We start from the raw sequence: 16997 nt of genomic DNA on the forward strand, positions 1-16997 counted from the left end.
CAGAGGCGAGCGATGACGAGGACGGATGTATACACGCGCACGCACGTACGCACACCCGCACACATAGTAAGACTTATATTTGGTTATTAGATGTTCTACCCAAGCGGAGAAATGCTTCACACTGATTCTTCAAAGTTTTATTCGGAGTCGAAGTTTCGAAGGCAACTCGATGAAACAGTTAAAGCGTTACTCCGTATTATATATTGAAGAAAGTAGGCACTTCTTAGAGACACATTTTTCCCTTACGGCCGGCGCCAGGCCTTTGTACAACTGAAACGTTGGCAACAAATGTGTTTTTAAGAAATGTGTAAAGCTTCTTTCAACTCCCCCTAAATTACAAGATGAGAGAAGCCAAATCTCACTTTGTCCGAAAAAACCTCCGCGATGGCGGCGCTATGCAGGCTGGAGCGTTCCATATTGCTGGCTCGGTTCCTGCACGAATCGGGAGGATGTCGTCCTGCAAAAAAATTATGTCCGTGTACTTACTGCCTCATATATACGCAATAAATACGAGCCCAACGAGCGCGATAAATACAGAGCCCAATGAATCACGATAATGATGAAGCAACGCCTTGTATACACTGAACAACTAGCTATAGCATTGGCGTCTACAGATATTACGAGGCTAACAAGTATACATGTCATATTGCGTAAATTAATACAAACCACATTATTCAAAAAGAATACTATGATAGTTAACGGCACCGCCTTGAAGCTATATTTCCTAATCAGGCAGATACGTCATTTGACCATATTTGCGAAAGCAACTATACAGTTGCTTAACGAACCGCGAATAAATTTCCAACCCTCTGTATACGTAAGCTGAGAGCGCTGCTCGTTTGCACGTTGCACACCAAGTAAGGCGTTTGCAGATTGTGCGGCCCACTTGTGTGCAGCGCTGGTCCACGTTGTTGGATGGTGCAGCCTCGAAGAGAACATCAGCCAACTCAGACCCATAGAGATGAACTTGTGCTTGCACACGGGGCAGAGGCCACACACAAGTTCGGATCTACGGGTTAGAGCGAGCAGTCAGCCGGGCTGTCTTCTTCTGTGCGCGGATGCTTGCGTGCAGGGAGCGGACGGATTCCGTTTATTGATTTGCACACATTTCTCCGTATGCATAGAACGGAATATATACACGTTTGCAACGAGGGCCTCCTGGGCGACACCATATTGCTCGCTGGGCTGTTGTGTGCGTCTAACGTCAACACGGTGGAGGCGGCAGCGGAACCGGTTTGCAACAGTCCAGAGAGGAGGCGTTTCGGCAACCTCCTCGCCCGATGCAAAGGTCTATAGGGAAACCAAATGAGAAATTCTAGACTTTTCCCACAGGTAAACAAGCGACTGGCATTTAAAGAATCGTGCATCTATAAAGCAAAAATTGCGTGACAGTTAAGCTTTCATATGGACGGTAAAGTGATGATGTAAACTAGGAGCGCTAATTAGGCGTGCTAATTAGTAGCAGCTACTTCTAAATGCCTACTAGTATCGCTGATTAGAGGTCTAAATTTTGAATTAATGTGGCTGCAGTGTTGCTTCTGTACACTAAGATGTGAGGCATTCGCGCAAGACCCCTTAGATACTTGGCGAACGCTTCACTGCAGTGCAGCAAGAATAGCGCGCCTGCTTTATAACCGAAAGGCCAGCAGGAGGCGCTTCGCAACGGTGACTGAATGACGTCACCACCTGTGACGTCGTCACTGTGTTCACTAATAAGAGAATTTCGCTTTGACTTCGCGGTTTCCAGCGAATCTGAGCCCAAAGAAAAAAAAAAAAACAAATGTCATTTCTGTATAGGATACTTCGTTTCCCAGTCAGCTAATATTATTTTCAAAAGCTAAAAAATGAAAGGTTGTGAATTTATAGGTTCCATCGGGATATGTAAATAAAATACCACATCCCCTAATCATTTCTTCATGGTGGTTCATTAAGTAAAGCAAGGTGAGTCAGGGAACGAACGTGATATACTAGATTCCTGGATTAAATCAAGAAGAGATGAGCATAGATAGAGCATGCAAAACAGATAACAACGACAGTCTTTTCGGGTAACGGTGAGAGATTGGATTCCCATACAACGCCGGGCGCGACAGAAAGTTAGGTGCATGGGCAGATCAGTTTGCCTGGATTAGACAGGACAGGGAGATCAGCGGGAGACGCCTTTGTTCTGTATGTGTAGACAAGTATCATGTCCGTCAAACGTATACAGCGTAAGGGTATGGATTCTATGCCTTTTAGCAGACACCACATCTAGCAGTCCAAAGCGTGGGAGGATATGAGACTCTTCCGTTTCCAACATATTATGGTCACCGAGGCACGCTGCAGGACTCGGAAGCAATCCCGTCGGACTGCATACTTTTGATAGGGACTGCATCTGGAACGGCGTTGACGAAAACCATGAAAATGATTTGAAGTGCACAACAAGGGGTCAATGATTTGCGCTAAATAGCAGCGCCGTGACCGATCAACCACAGAACGCTGCGACCGCCTACACGAAATCCAACTTATAAGGATCGGCGCGGAGACAGATCGGCGGCCATCGAACAGAACCACGCTTTACAGGCACAGCTCCTACAGAGGTATAGAAGGTATTTCAGACACTGTTGGTATTTCGGTACCATGTACTACTGAAAAGCGGATAAAAGAGATCGAATTTTACAGACATTTCTTTATGAACAACCGTCCCCTTCAACTTCTCTCTTCGTTCGAAGTTATGTGGGGTAAAAAAAAAAAAAAGTGCACTTCAAAGTTTCTTTCAACCGGGCACTTTATCCTACATAGCAAGTACACACATGCACCAGAAGCTGTGAATAAGGCGAGTGCTTGCAGGTGCAAAAGGCAAAATAAACAAAGCGGTTGACGTCCCGCACAACGAGTACACAATGTCAAACAGCAACTGCGCTCCCTGCAACACCACGAGAACAGTCTGTACGCAGGAAAAAGGAGCAATGCAAAACAATGAGGGGAAAAAAAAAAAGAAATCAATTGAAACTGCATGTGCTTGAGGAAACGAGGGAGGTGGGTGAGGGGGAGAGAGAGGGCCTATTTTGGGAGTAACCCTTTTCCATTACGCTGTCAAGCCTGTCAGTCGCCGCCGTGCCGCCACCATCACAGAGAGAGAGAGAGCAGGAGAGAAGGAAATCGCCGAGAAACGGGGCGGAAACCGACCAGCAGGACGCACCCGTGCGAGATCCAACAATGAGGGGAACCTCCAGGTACCGTATCACTTAAGGCCCACGCGTGAGCTCATCAATCAAGGTTGCAAAACCGAAGCAGGATAAACAAGCGAGAAACATGGAGAGGAGAGAGAAAGAGAGAAGAAACAGCTCGCTCGGCCATCCGCGTCCGCTTCAAGCCGCGTCCTCTTCACATGCGATACGCTGTTGGTGGCTGTGTCGTGACGGGCACTACTCGCCGCTGTCAAGTCCTTTCCCTGTGTCAACGTCTGGCCACCTGCCTTCGCCACCGGCGTTTGCGAGATCGTCGGCCGATCGCTAACGCTTTCAGAGAAAAGAAAGTGGCACGTTGTGTTTTCACACGTGCTTGATACATTGTATTCACGCGTGTGTGTGTAGCGGGGGAGGGAAGTAATGCGAGCGCTGCAGGCACGCCTGGGCACCCAGCATACTACTTAACACAAATAAAGGTCTCCGATACGTAGATAGGTAAATTAGCTGCCGCGCCTTTAAACGATCGGCGCACCAATAACTGCCGCCCATAGCTATAGTACATACAGGGCGCTAGTACAGCGCCACTAGAGTCCACAGCGTGTATACTTGGTCGATAGCGCAGTGGCATCCGCGATGGAGCGAGCATTTCAATCGAACCTCAAAATGCCGATCGGCGTCAAATGGCAAAAGCTTACTGAACCAATGTGGCGCGCGCGCGCGCGCGCGCGCACACACACACACACACACACACACACACACACACACACACACACACACACACACACACACACACACACACACACACACACACACACACACACACACACACACACACACACACACACACACACACACACACACACACACACACACACACACACACACACACACACACACACACACACACACACACACACACACACACACACGCGCACGCACGCACGCACGCACACACACACACACACACACACACACACACACACACACACACACACACACACACACACACACACACACACACACACACACACACACACACACACACACACACACACACACACACACACACACACACACACACACACACACACACAATCTCTCTCCTTGCATGCAATCTCCGGCATGGTGCGCGTAGAAAATGCATGGTTTCATGCCCCTTAGCATGTGCTCAGGTGCATGGAACCACCTAAAATATCCCAATTTCCACGGAAGTTTAGGATACCGGCATGCGAGAAGTTGCTGCAGGCTTTTATGCAAATGGACCGCGGTGAATTAAGGCTCTTTTACGTCAGTGCCCTTTAGTATACCGTCAGATTTAGCTGCATTAAAAAAAGCAAAGCCTAGACGCAGGTCGCAGGGCTGCTGTTAATTCTAACTGTATATATATACTATGAGAACAAATACCCGATATACCGTGCAGAAGTTGCGTACCAACGAGATCCATTCATGTGCATTGCCTGGAGCGTTGATCGGAGAAATGCCGCTCGGCTGGTTCAGAATGTTGACGAGAAGGAACGCCATGTGGAATTCATACGAACCTGTGCCATTTTTATGAGGCCAACAACAACCTGTGCGATGCTTGATGTGATGATGATGATGTCAGTAATATACATACATGCCCAAATGACACCACAGCGGAAGAAGCGAAAGAAGGAATTAAAGGAGCGACGGGAAAAGAAACGTCAACAACGGAGCGCTAAGTGCGGATTGATTTCTACCTTAACCCGGTGCACTGACAATGAGCAGTACACGGCAGCCTCTATAGTATATTTCGCTTGCGTCGAAACGCGGTCGCGCCGGTGGGTTTCGACCTCGCAGCCTCAAACCATGAGCCACCGCGGCGATGCGCGCACAGTGGTGGAAAGAGCGGGAGCACCCCTGACGCAGATGGTGAGACAAATACGTGGCCTTCTAAACGGGACCGAGCCTTAGCAACAGCCAACGAGACGTGTCCGCAGAAGTGTCGTGCACGGCAGAAGAAACACGACCTCTACTTTTTTTTTTTTTTTTTTTTTTTTTAAATAATGGTTGGCGAGCATTCCAACAACGATCAAAGTGATCGCGAATGCGTAGTGGGCACGGGACACCAGGAGAATATCATATTCGAATGAGAACAGCGACATTCCGAGCGTTTCGAGTGTCGATCATCGCGATGTCGTCATCGCCTTCGGTATAAGTTCGCGTCATCCGTGCGCGAAATTAGAGACAGTAGCGGAAAGAAGAGAACTATAACGACTGCCGCACTGCTACCAACTTGAAATCCGATACAGACAGCTACGGACCAGAAAGGGGGACGAAAAGAAGGTATAACTGCGCAGAGCTCGAAATAAAGAAGCCTTGTTAATGCGCACGACGACTGGCATTTCACAAAGCAAAATGCGTCATTTCCATAAACAGGATATTCAAATTAAGTGCTTGTGTATCACTGAGAAACCAATGTATCAATTAAGTTTTCATAGGTATATACGTATAGGGTGCGCTCTCTTCACAGGTTACTGCAACTTTACCATAAGAAACTATCAAATCTACTCAGTTCCTCGCTGAGATAGTTGAGTTGTTTGCAAGGTCATTTAGCTTAATTAGCGTACCATGCATGGCACGTAAACGCGAAGCATCGAGAGGAACCAGCCCTGCACTTAATTCTGCGCCGATCGGATTACTCTACACTTTAAGTGAGATACACTGCCGTTTCTAGTTCAGTATAAGAGACGCGTTATATAACTATACATAAAATAAATCCAGTATGCACGAAATATTTTGTACAGATAGCGGCCATAAGATACGAGAAGGCGACTTACACAAGTTCATGCATCGTCGCTTGGCCTGCGGACAGGAAACGCGGCATTATGAAACGTTTGTTGAAAAATGAGAAATTTTCTGGCACAAATTTTTTGGTCTGCTGTGCTTTCTGATTTTATTTTTCTGTGGTTTAAGTTTTTTTATGCTTATAGCTAGAAAGAAATATTTCCGCATATTGACAGAAATTATCTGCTATATATGTATACGTATTGTTATTTTTTTTTTAGCTTTTCTGTCAGTTCATATAGGTTTTTCTATTGCTGCTCAAAGAAAATGTCTATGATGTATACTTTTTTTTTTATTCTTCTGCTAAGTTTTGTGTTTATCTGCCTGTAAAAGAAAACAGATTACGTGAAGCTCTATACTTTCTGTCATAAAACAGCATTTTTAAGGCGAAAGGCTTACTATTACTAGCCCATGCATTACGGGAAGATAAATCTGCAGGCGTTGTGAACACTCGCGATGTCACCAATGAAGTTGGCCTTGCAACAGCCGTTGTCTAGTCATCGAAACGGCGAGTGGAACGCTCCTCATTTCTCTTTCGGCCTATGTGCTCACAGGCACCGCCACTAACAAACCTAACTTAGGCGCCACCATATATACATTTTTTTCTTCATAAAAAAAAAATCATATTACGCAAGCTTCCTTTGGTCAACGCTTCCATGGCTGTCAAATATCGTTTCGATCCTATTTACTATTCAAGTAATTAAGAATCAGTTTGCGATAGGAAAATGAACAGACGACATATATGTACAGGGTCATCTACTTCTAGCTATAACACGGTCAATGCTTTCAAAACGCCATTGTTTCCAGCTCGGCCATGCAACACAGCTAAATGGCAGACCATGCTAAGCACCACCTTCGCGGGTACCTCTGTGCTTGTATCCCTTTGCTTCGGTACGTGCCTGCGTCGGACGATATGCTTCTTTGAAAGCAGTAGCCGTGTTATAGTTGGAAGTGGACGACACAGTACCTGCAATTCTGTGCCTTCCAATCAAGATTTGGGCTGGAAAACAGAATTACTGTTTGATTTTTCGAGCGTGTTTCGAGCGTAAACAGATACCCTCTGCATGGTAACAGAAATTTTCTTACGTAATTTCACGCACATTTCTTACAGTGGGTGCCAGGGGATGGAGAATGGTATTCGCACCCGGCAGCTCTATATCCTTTCGAACAAAACCACAGTTCAAGAACACAAAATTACTCATTCAATTGTATATACCCAATCCACTGCAGCAGCTCGTTGTGCACCACCTGGTGGTGAGGGCTGAACACTTCAATTTTTATCTCCCCACTAGCATAGCTGTATACGCTTGCGGTTTTCCCACGTAAATTCAAACAAGGTGTACGAAATGACATCTCGGACGCGAACTGAACCGGTAATTGGTATTTTCTTCCTTACTGTTTATGTGCGATTACTCAACTTGTTAAAAATATCTACTGCAGACCCGAAGAGTGATATGCAAAGTCTTATAGCACTTTCAGAAACCACTTATTAAGCTGTTTCCTACACGACATGTCTCACGTACTTTTTTCCGTGTTCCAAAGCCCGTAAAATATCAAAGAAACGCATATAAGACGGGGCGGCGCTTCCGGATTGGTGTTGGCTGCTCTCAAGCGCGTGCTATGGAGGAACGAAGTCGGCTGCGGCGTGACTGCGGGGCTACGGCGAAGCGAAACGGCGTTTTGTCGGTCATGCGCAAACGTGTGCTACTGGTCGAAGTCATAAAGCGTCGATGACTGCGAAGGAAGAGATTTTTGAACCAACTGCAAAGGCGGAATGCTCGGTCAGAAACAAGCATTTGCGCCGCCATGCAAGCGACAGGAAAAGGAGGCGCAAACACCTACAACCAGCGTAGCGGCCCTGTCGCTTCCTATAGTGGCAACTGCATGCAGTCGGCCTCGTTCATCACACGCTTGAGAGCAGCACAACAGATGTATGCAGTCCGCAAGCTACGCGTCAGTTTTTTTGTTTTTTTTTTTTTTTAATTTTTCATGCTAAGCGGGATTTCTTTAGAACGCGTTAAAAAGGATTACGTGAGCCATATCATGCAATAACCAATTCAATCAGCCCTCAAATGCAGTGCAACTTAGTGTATCACGCTTCGGTATCACACAGAAGCCAATATCAGGCTTCTAAGTAAAATTAAACATAATACACCACTAAACTTAAGGGGTGAACAAAAAAAATATATATCGGCCGAATTTAGGGTAGTATCAGCATCGTGCATGCATCTGTACGGTTCAATCAGCATTAAATTTGCCTCTGGTTTTTGAAATCCTTGCTCGCATTACGAGGGACAATGTGTATGGTATAAATGCACAGCGACAGCTCCCGCGAAAAACTGGTGTATATATATAGCTCACGAAATGACAACTCCTGCCTTACTTGCATCGCAGAAAGCAAAAAATCGAGTGGACGGCTACAGTTCACTTCTTCAAACAAGGGTATACAAAGAGATCACTGCACGGGTTTCCCATTCACGGCTCTGGAGTTTCAATGCAGGATCTGCGAATGTGTGGCTTCTAACGAGCGCATGAATCTATACACGCGCGTGCCACTAAGATACGAACGCCTTCACGCTTCTTGTTACGCCCACTGGTGCTAGAGAGATGGGAAGCCAAAGTTTATATAAAAAAAAGCGACAAGGGGACGGAAGGGGCCGCGCAAGCTGTTCAAAACAGATTTGCTTGTGCAATCTTAGAACCAATGCGCATTGATGATCGAGAATACCAGTCGCGAATGCAACCCCCCCCCCCCTCTCTCTCTTTCGTTGTGTATGTCCGCGCACGCACGCACGCACGCACGCACACAATGACATGCGTACATATAAAACATCACATCCACAATACACAATATCGTCCCCGGTCTTCTTTTTCTGCATGAAGCGAAGACAAAAAGTAAAGGGAAAATGTATAGCAGGCAATCTCCCCTCACCATTTCCTCGCATCCCACTCACAACATGATTTTAGCCGAATCTTCTTCTTCATGATGCACACCCGTTTTTGCCTGAAACAGCTTCAACATACATGCAAAGGCACTCAGGCATATGATGGCGCACACTGCAGCGACAGGGACCGTGTACATATATCTCCATCCAGCCCAATAAGCGCGTAAGCCCTGTTCACCTCTGACGTTCCGATTCGAAGACCCTATACGTAAAATCACAACGTGAAACTCAGCAACTATACCGAACTCACCGAGGGAAAGCGGGCGAAAAACGCTGCGTGCACCTGCACGCATGAAAACAAGCGGCGAACATGCGTATAACCTAAGCAAAATTACTGCGCTTTTCCGCAGTTGGTCAGTAAATGCGCGGGGATCTCTCTCTCCTCGCCTCCCTCAAGAGTACGCCAGAAAGTTTTACGAACTGCTTGCAAGGACAGGCATGATGCATACTGCAGTCCCTTTGCCGCTGTGCGGTGCGACGCCCCGCCCCATTTACAAATGCATATTATCTACTCATATGGATGGTGTTTCCCTCAAATCAAGGAGGTAAAACCAATATGAACAAACAAATCGAAAGAACGAAACGGAAAGGATGGAGCGAAACATGCAACAGACATATACTCGCCCAATGACGCCGCTGCACAGCGAATATATCGACCAAAGTCACTTTCCGTGTCAGCGAGAAGACGGCGTCTTCTCCTTTGCACACCCTTCCTCGCGAGATGGCTGATTCGTGTCTTCGGTGAGAAAGTGCACGACGGGTGCGCTGCCCTTCCAATATGATACTCGCCTTTCGCACACGCACGTCGTCTCTTGCACTTCGAGCTCCGCGAGAGAATAAAAAAGAAAAGAAAAAGGGGGCGTACAGTCTACTACAAGCCCAGCGTCCCGCCATATTCGTAACGCTTCCTCTGCCCCCCCCCCCCCCCCCTTTTTCTTTTCTGATCTCATTTCATTCGATGCTGAAAACAAGAGCACTCAGCATATACAAGCCTTGTGCATCAGCTTCGTGTCAGCTAAACTTGAACCAAGACACAACTGCATACTTCACGACATATATACACGCTCTCGTCCCCGATAAAAGCAGGAACAGTGGACGTCTGTACGGCAAAAAGGCGATGCACGTGATTCTTCACTTCGTGCGCCAGATCAATGAGTAGTGCATATGGAGCAGGCATGTATAGGCTCGGAATGACGGACGCCAGTCGCAGATATATATAGCTGACGGAGCGCCGAAATCACCGCGTTACCGACAGTCCTCAACTGACCGTGAAACTTCTGCGTTACGCTGTTGCGCAGCTCCGCATGCAGCAATATGCGGCAAATTGTGCAGCTATCAGAAACTGCCAACGGCCCTATATTGAAGGTATATTGGGGGCAAAATGGAGCTGTCTCGCATCGATATAGTATGTCAATGACCCCGCTGTGACGCACAAGACGCTAAAAGCAATGAAACCAGAGCTTTCCGGAGCTAGAGAATGCAATAAATAAACGAATACAGCTGATCGGCCAATCCCGGAAGTAAATTGCGACGCGTCGACAGTGTTAGAGGCTAGATGCCATCCACAGCAAGACGGTGATCACGGAGCCCATGCTCTCGGTGTAGACGTCCCGAATTTCACTCAAATGGCGGGGAAATCAATGAACGAAATTTTCTCACCACTGAATGCGTAATTCGCGGCATGTTGGGCAAACGTAAATACAAAGAAGCACACAATCGACTGCTTACTGAAAACAAATCTTGAATGGCGTGGTACCTGTAGTCCTCATAAGTGTATAATGTTTCTTTTCGTCGAAATGTGTCCCTTTCGCAGAGCCCAGCCTGACTCACCTTGAGCTCAGAATGGTGCATTCCTTCCGCCCAGCACAACGAAACTGCATGTCCAGGAAAGAAAAGCCTCACTCACATGAGCAAAAACGAGAACGAAGGAATGGAAGGTACGTTAGAAGAAGAAAGCAAGAAGTGCAAGGGCTAGGAAACGTCCAGATCGTACGTTAAATCACCGATTACGTGACCGAGTGAGTAAGACGAAACATACACTCCAAAACGCTTTCGATGCCCGCTGGTTCATTCAGTGGCTGACGTAATTCGGTCGATCTCTCTTTCATACCGGACTCTCTACTTCCCGTGATGCGCAAGCACCGTATACAAAGCTACCGAAAGAAACTGCCGTTAACGCCCACTGCTCCCGACCGCTCCTACACGATGCCATGCACAAACACCCTCGAAACAAAATTATCACGCAGTTCATCACATCCTGGCGAGAACCCCAGATCCAAACGCTAGCGCGCTGCACGGGTTCGCGAGCACCCGTTGCGGACCGGCGAGTGAATGCGTCGCCGCGGCCCGCGAAGGGGCGGGCGGAATCACGAACGAGAGGCGCTGTCTCCGAAATTGGCGAAAAAGCGCCTGAGCAACAAAGAGAAAAAAAAAAAAAAACGATGTTTTGAATATACGAGTATGGGGAGAGAGAGAGAGAGGGGGGATGCGCACTAGAAAGAAGCAGCGCGAAAGAAGACGCATCAAGGCGGAGTGTTGGTATCGCGGTCGCGCATCATCGGCCGCCAGAAAGGAAGGAGCGGCAGCGCATAGAAGTGGGGAACGCTGTCGTGCAGGCAGCTGGCATAGCCCGCGCGCCGGGCGCGCGCGCACACACACACGAACACGAACCGAACAAAGAGGAGACGAGTCCCTGCGCGCGGGCCATCTGGAAATCGAGGCAGCCGGCGGCCGCCTTGCCCTTCCATGTATAATATGCCCTCCGTTTTGCTCGCGTAATCCAGGGAACGCGCGCCCCGACGCACACGCGCCGTCGTCTTCACCACCAGGGGTGCTCAAGGGCTGAGGGAAAGCTGTACGCAACGTCTTCTATTCACACTTGCGACTCGCGAAGGACGCGCGACTGGTAGTCGCATGCGACCAGAGAGTAACCGATGTTCACACTTGCGAACGCGACTTGCGGGTTACTTTCCACATCGTATCTTCCTTGGCTGTTCACCACATAGAGTAAAGCTAACTTACGTTCACGTTAGCTTAGCCGCTGATTGGCTTAGCGGTTTGCGATCAGCAGTCGCGCGACTGGAAATCGAGCAGTGCCCGAACGGCCCGCGGCAGTCGTTTTTCGACCGATGCGCGACCGTTTGCGACTGTCGATTTTCGACCAAAACGGTCGCGTGACCGCTGCAAGTCGCAAGTGTGAACGGGCCTTTAGTTGCGGTGCAAAAACGTTCGCAAAAAGGAGACGAAAAATCTCGAAAGAACATATCCGCAATTAAACCTAAATCAACACCAACACAATTCTCAACGAGTACAAGGATGCGGTCTCAGTATAACAATGACCATCATGGAAGCCTAAAAGTGCGCCACTGAGCAAAGCATGGGAAAGCACGCCAACAGGTTGCCACCCTGAAGAGAAGTGCGCCAAATGACAGACAGGAAATGAAGGAAAGGGGGCCGTTACAAAAGGCTGGATAACGAAACCAGTTCGCGTATATCCATAAGAAATTAAAAGTGCAGCTCCCAATATACACCTCGCGCCAGAGCGACTCAGCGTGTACTGTATACAATGCGGTGACAGCCTGTGCAGAGTGGCGGGAAGGGTGGCTGGTCCTGGCCATGATGGGGCTGGGATAGATAGGTAAACGCCGCTTGCGGCGAGGGATAGCCTGCCACCGAATTTTATCTGTTGTAGGCCGTCATTGCACCCGTCACCGCTTAGGTGGTGGACGGCGGCTGTTGCGGCGTGCGTCTTTCTCTCTCTTTTCTTTTTCTTTCTTTTCTATTTTCTCTTTTCTGTCCACACGAGGCAGCGGAGGTGGCTCAGCTACAGAGCCAGTAGCAGGCCCGTGCATTTTCTAAGTTCTTCCTTCCTGCAACAACTTACCTGTGCCATCCTCAACTGGCTGCCGTTGTGGACAAGCTGACGATCTGAGCGGAGTACTAGGGAAATTCCGAGCGCCTGTGATATTACAGAGTACATTCTACGTTGAGCTTCGTTGCCAACCGAACGCAGCCGACCGAACCCGCGTCTTCGAGATGAGCACTCGAGCGCCCCTCTGCCACCTAAGCGTGGCGGAAACGAGAAGAGGCCGCACATGACGTACATATCGGCGCCGTAGGACGGCATACAATGTGCTATGCAGCAACGCTACGTACCTCCCATAATGATAATGCACCTGCTGCAAAAACGTTCAGCTGGCCTCACAGCAGACAACTTTCGTCCAGCGTGGCTCTGCGATGGACTCACAGGGACCACAGCCGCGCGAGTAATGTACTGATACAGATGAAGCAAATGCGTGAACGATGTGTCTAATTGAATTGTCATAGAGGAAAGAAGAGTTCGAGGCTATAACTCTAAAATTGCGCTTCAATGCAGGGGAGATAAAAGAAAGTAGGGGGGGTGGGGGGGGGGGGGGTTAAGAGAACGTTCAACGTTACAAAAATCAAGGACTATATGCCTTCGGTAACTAACTGCCATGTGCAATACGCGTACCGAAGAAACATTCGCGCCTTGTCAAGAAGGCTAAGTTAGGCCTCGTTTTTGTCGTCTGTCCCTCTCTACCGTATGTTGAGAGGAAAAGAAATAAAAAACGCAGAGGTCAGCCGTTGCCTACAGATTATGAATATCGCACGTTCTAAGGGGAGCACTCAAAGCGCAACTGATAAGAGGCGCGAGGGCGGCCGCCGGCTCTAGAAGGCCGGCCACACGCCCAGACAAGCTCCTGCTCCGTCCAATTACAAGTGTCAAAGAACCGACGCCTAATCAGAATGGCCAGACTGGCAACCACGCGAGCGCGTCGCGGTCTCCAAGCGGGAGCTATCGGTCGCTAAACTCGGCCCCGGACCCAGCAGAGTCGAATGCGCTGTGCGAGCTTACCGTGGTCGCCGCCAACAGCTCGTCTTTGACAGCAGTGGGGGGCGTCTGTGTGCGTAGCGTTATACAAAGGTGTCGGATGTGATAACTGCGATTGGGCCTTTCTATAAGAGACGCTCGTGGAGAAGGATCCGCAGAACGTCGATTGCTTAATCGCGTTCCCGTGTAACAGGCCTGGGCCAATCTCATTGGCTCCTAGAATTTGATGATCGTGGCTCAGCTATCGCGATGTCCATCGGCCTTCCGCGGTCAACTATAAGCCCTGCGCAATATGAACGTGAGCAACGTAAAGGTGATATGATCACAAGCAAGCCGAACTGCATCCAGAAGTGACGCAGAACTTTAGTCTCAAAATATCCCTGCAATGCGATATAGAGCAGTGGCCTACTTTGGATTCTTTGACGCGCTCTCCTAAGCTACCATTCAATCCGTTAAAGAAAGTTCCCTGGCTGCCCCCTTCCTCTCCTTGGTTTCAGGCCGGATATCTCCAGCTACAGGATTGTGTGTGTGTGTGTGTGTGTGTGTGTGTGTGTGTGTGTGTGTGTGTGTGTGTGTGTGTGTGTGTGTGTGTGTGTGTGTGTGTGTGTGTGTGTGTGTGTGTGTGTGTGTGTGTGTGTGTGTGTGTGTGTGTGTGTGTGTGTGTGTGTGTGTGTGTGTGTGTGTGTGTGTGTGTGTGTGTGTGTGTGTGTGTGTTTGCTTAAAACTCGCTCGGCATTTTTGGGACAGCGAACTCGCCGCCACGCTAAGGGATCAAAATTCCACCCTCATAATCGGTCCGAAACACAGACTGTCACGCCGCTTTGGCATTGTTGCTCAAACCATGGAGGAGAAAAAAAAAAAAAGAAATCTGCAGCGGAAGCCAAACTCGCACGCCATGCTCTGCCGCCTGGGCATCGTCCATGAATATATAGAGCTCGACGCAGGGAAATCCTTCGACGATATACGGGAACGGAACGTTGAAGGTCGACACGCTCGTGCGCCTAGGTTCGAACAAAAAGGAAACTGCGACGAACAAAGAGTACTCTGAAAGGGGGAGTATAGTGCGCTGCTGTTAAACAAAAGAACGTGATGTGTCTGTAAACATGAAGCGAAAAGAATAAGTTATATACCAGTCCTGTTTCGCAAATAAATCTTCGCGTCTTGAAACTTAAAATCCGAAGCCATGGAGTTAGACTTCGAAAGACGAAGTGCCTACATACTATATATGTCCACTGGCGTGGGCTGCAAGCCCGGGCCAGGGACGGCCCCATTGGTCAGATTTCGGAATTGGTAGAAATAAGGGGGCCGTCGCCACAGCACATATGCGGTAAAATTACCGACAAACCTTGTATGAAAAGAAACGAAGATCTCAAAGAATGTTTCAACCAGAAATCTCACATTTAGTGCAATGCATTTAACGCAGCGTAACATGCACCCACTTCGCGCACAAAAAGACGCCGCGAAAAGTAGAACGCCTGCGCGATACATATACACGCACAGGATGCGGTAGCCCGTGCAGAGCTACAGATTATATATATATATATGCTTCATACTATTTCTTGCTTTAGCTTTATTCTTTTAATCGACGTTTCGGCAGGAGCCCCTTATTGCAAAAACTAGCGTCTCCCAGCATCTTCCAGTGCGAAACCGGTAAGATCATTCGCGCTGGTTTTGCATGGGTCTGCTGGGCCCGCTAGAGGTCTGCGATATTCATTGGAGCAGTAACGGGAAGACACTGGTTGCACTGGTACGATGGGAGAAAAACGCTGGGGTTAGCTTTTTGACGCTGGGTATGTCGCTGCCATCCCCGATGCACTGGGAGAAGCGCTGTATGTGCGCTGGGGCAGCACTGGTTCTCAAGACTGAATGTTCATGGTTGTGATTGACTGCTTATATAGCACTGGCAAGTGAAGGAGACACTCACATCTTCGTTGGCGAGGCGAGGCGTGTATTTTTTTGCAGTGACACCAACTAACACGTATATGCGTACAGTGCGTATTTTATGGGCGCTGACAAAGTAAGAAAGTAAACAATTGAGAATAAAGCGGCCCCGTTAGACGCGCCTGTTGTGCAATAGTTCAGCTCCGGCGTCAGATATCCTTGGAGGCGGGTTGCTAAATGACCCTGATATAGCTAGAAAAAGAACAGCGTCTCTGCTTTGCGTGGGTTGGATCCGCGAGCACCGATCGAGCACCGCAGAGCTTACGGCACAGCGCCCGGCCAATGAATGACAGCGCTGGGCCTGGTTTTAGAGCACGGGTTTTCGGAAAGCGCGCTTCTTGGCCGCGAGAAAATGAAATTTTGTTAAGCCAAAGGCTCAAGGGAAATTGTGATACGGTTATTGCTAACGGCTGGCTACAGATCTCCAGTTGAAGCCATGAGCCTATATACATGCAAGTTAAAAGACTCATTATTAGAAATTAGATAGCCACTCAGTTACCATATTTTAGGTTGGTCAACACGGTACTATGGTGCTGCAGAAGCTTTCTGCATAACTCAAAAGCGCTTTTTTTTTTTTTTTTAATGTTCATGGCCGGATTCCCTAAACACCCGAGATATATTATTTCCCGAACTTATAATCAACCGGTATGGACAGGAAGTCTCGGTATACCGGGAAGGTGCTTATTGCTCCTTCATTTTGCACTCGAAAAAAATCGCAATGGGCGTATCAAAAGGCTCTCTTCATTTTCAACCATAAAGCCACAATTGCCTCTGCGGCGGGCGGGCACACACGAACATCATGCGGAATGGCACTCGCTGGTGCGCATCATTGCTGCAGAGATCACGCGTGATGACGAGTTTCGAGCCGGGAACGGTCAGTCTTGCATTTATTCCACTCAAAAACTGCCAGTCAAATGCATATAATTTTTTGAATGAGATTTCGCCACGGCATTGCACGTATATTGTTTCGAATATGCTTATCCAGAAAATCATATTTTCAATCGCCCCGGACATGAAAGAGTAAGACGAAGAAGGAAGATTAGGAAGAGGAAAGGCAGGGAGAGAGAACGAGGTATCTTTGGGAGAGCTGTGGAATTTCCACTGGTTTCATGTGTGGCCAATCCGCCTGGTGGGTATGTGCCATTATCTAAGGGCACAACAACAACAATCTATACTGAACCCTGGCCAACCCCTCCTCGTGACTGAGGTTTTGAAATGTCAAACGTATGCCCCGGTCTAGTTACCAAGATTAGAGCCCTTGGTCGCGCTTTGTGCCAAAGCCACACT

At 48.3% G+C, this 16997-nt stretch overlaps 1 protein-coding gene across 1 annotated transcript in view; it reads right to left on the minus strand.

Moving 5' to 3' along the window:
* Positions 1–16997, minus strand: part of LOC146186120 (uncharacterized) — a 132054-nt gene that overhangs the window by 20395 nt on the left and 94662 nt on the right. The window contains exon 4 of the mRNA XM_084607987.1: positions 363–457. Coding sequence (XP_084464113.1) covers positions 394–457 — 64 coding nt within the window. The 3' untranslated portion in view covers positions 363–393. The remainder of the gene's footprint in view (positions 1–362; positions 458–16997) is intronic.

Source organism: Amblyomma maculatum, chromosome 6 (genome assembly GCF_055883805.1).
Source record: "Amblyomma maculatum isolate TAMU_Amacu chromosome 6, ASM5588380v1, whole genome shotgun sequence".
NCBI lineage: Eukaryota > Metazoa > Arthropoda > Arachnida > Ixodida > Ixodidae > Amblyomma > Amblyomma maculatum.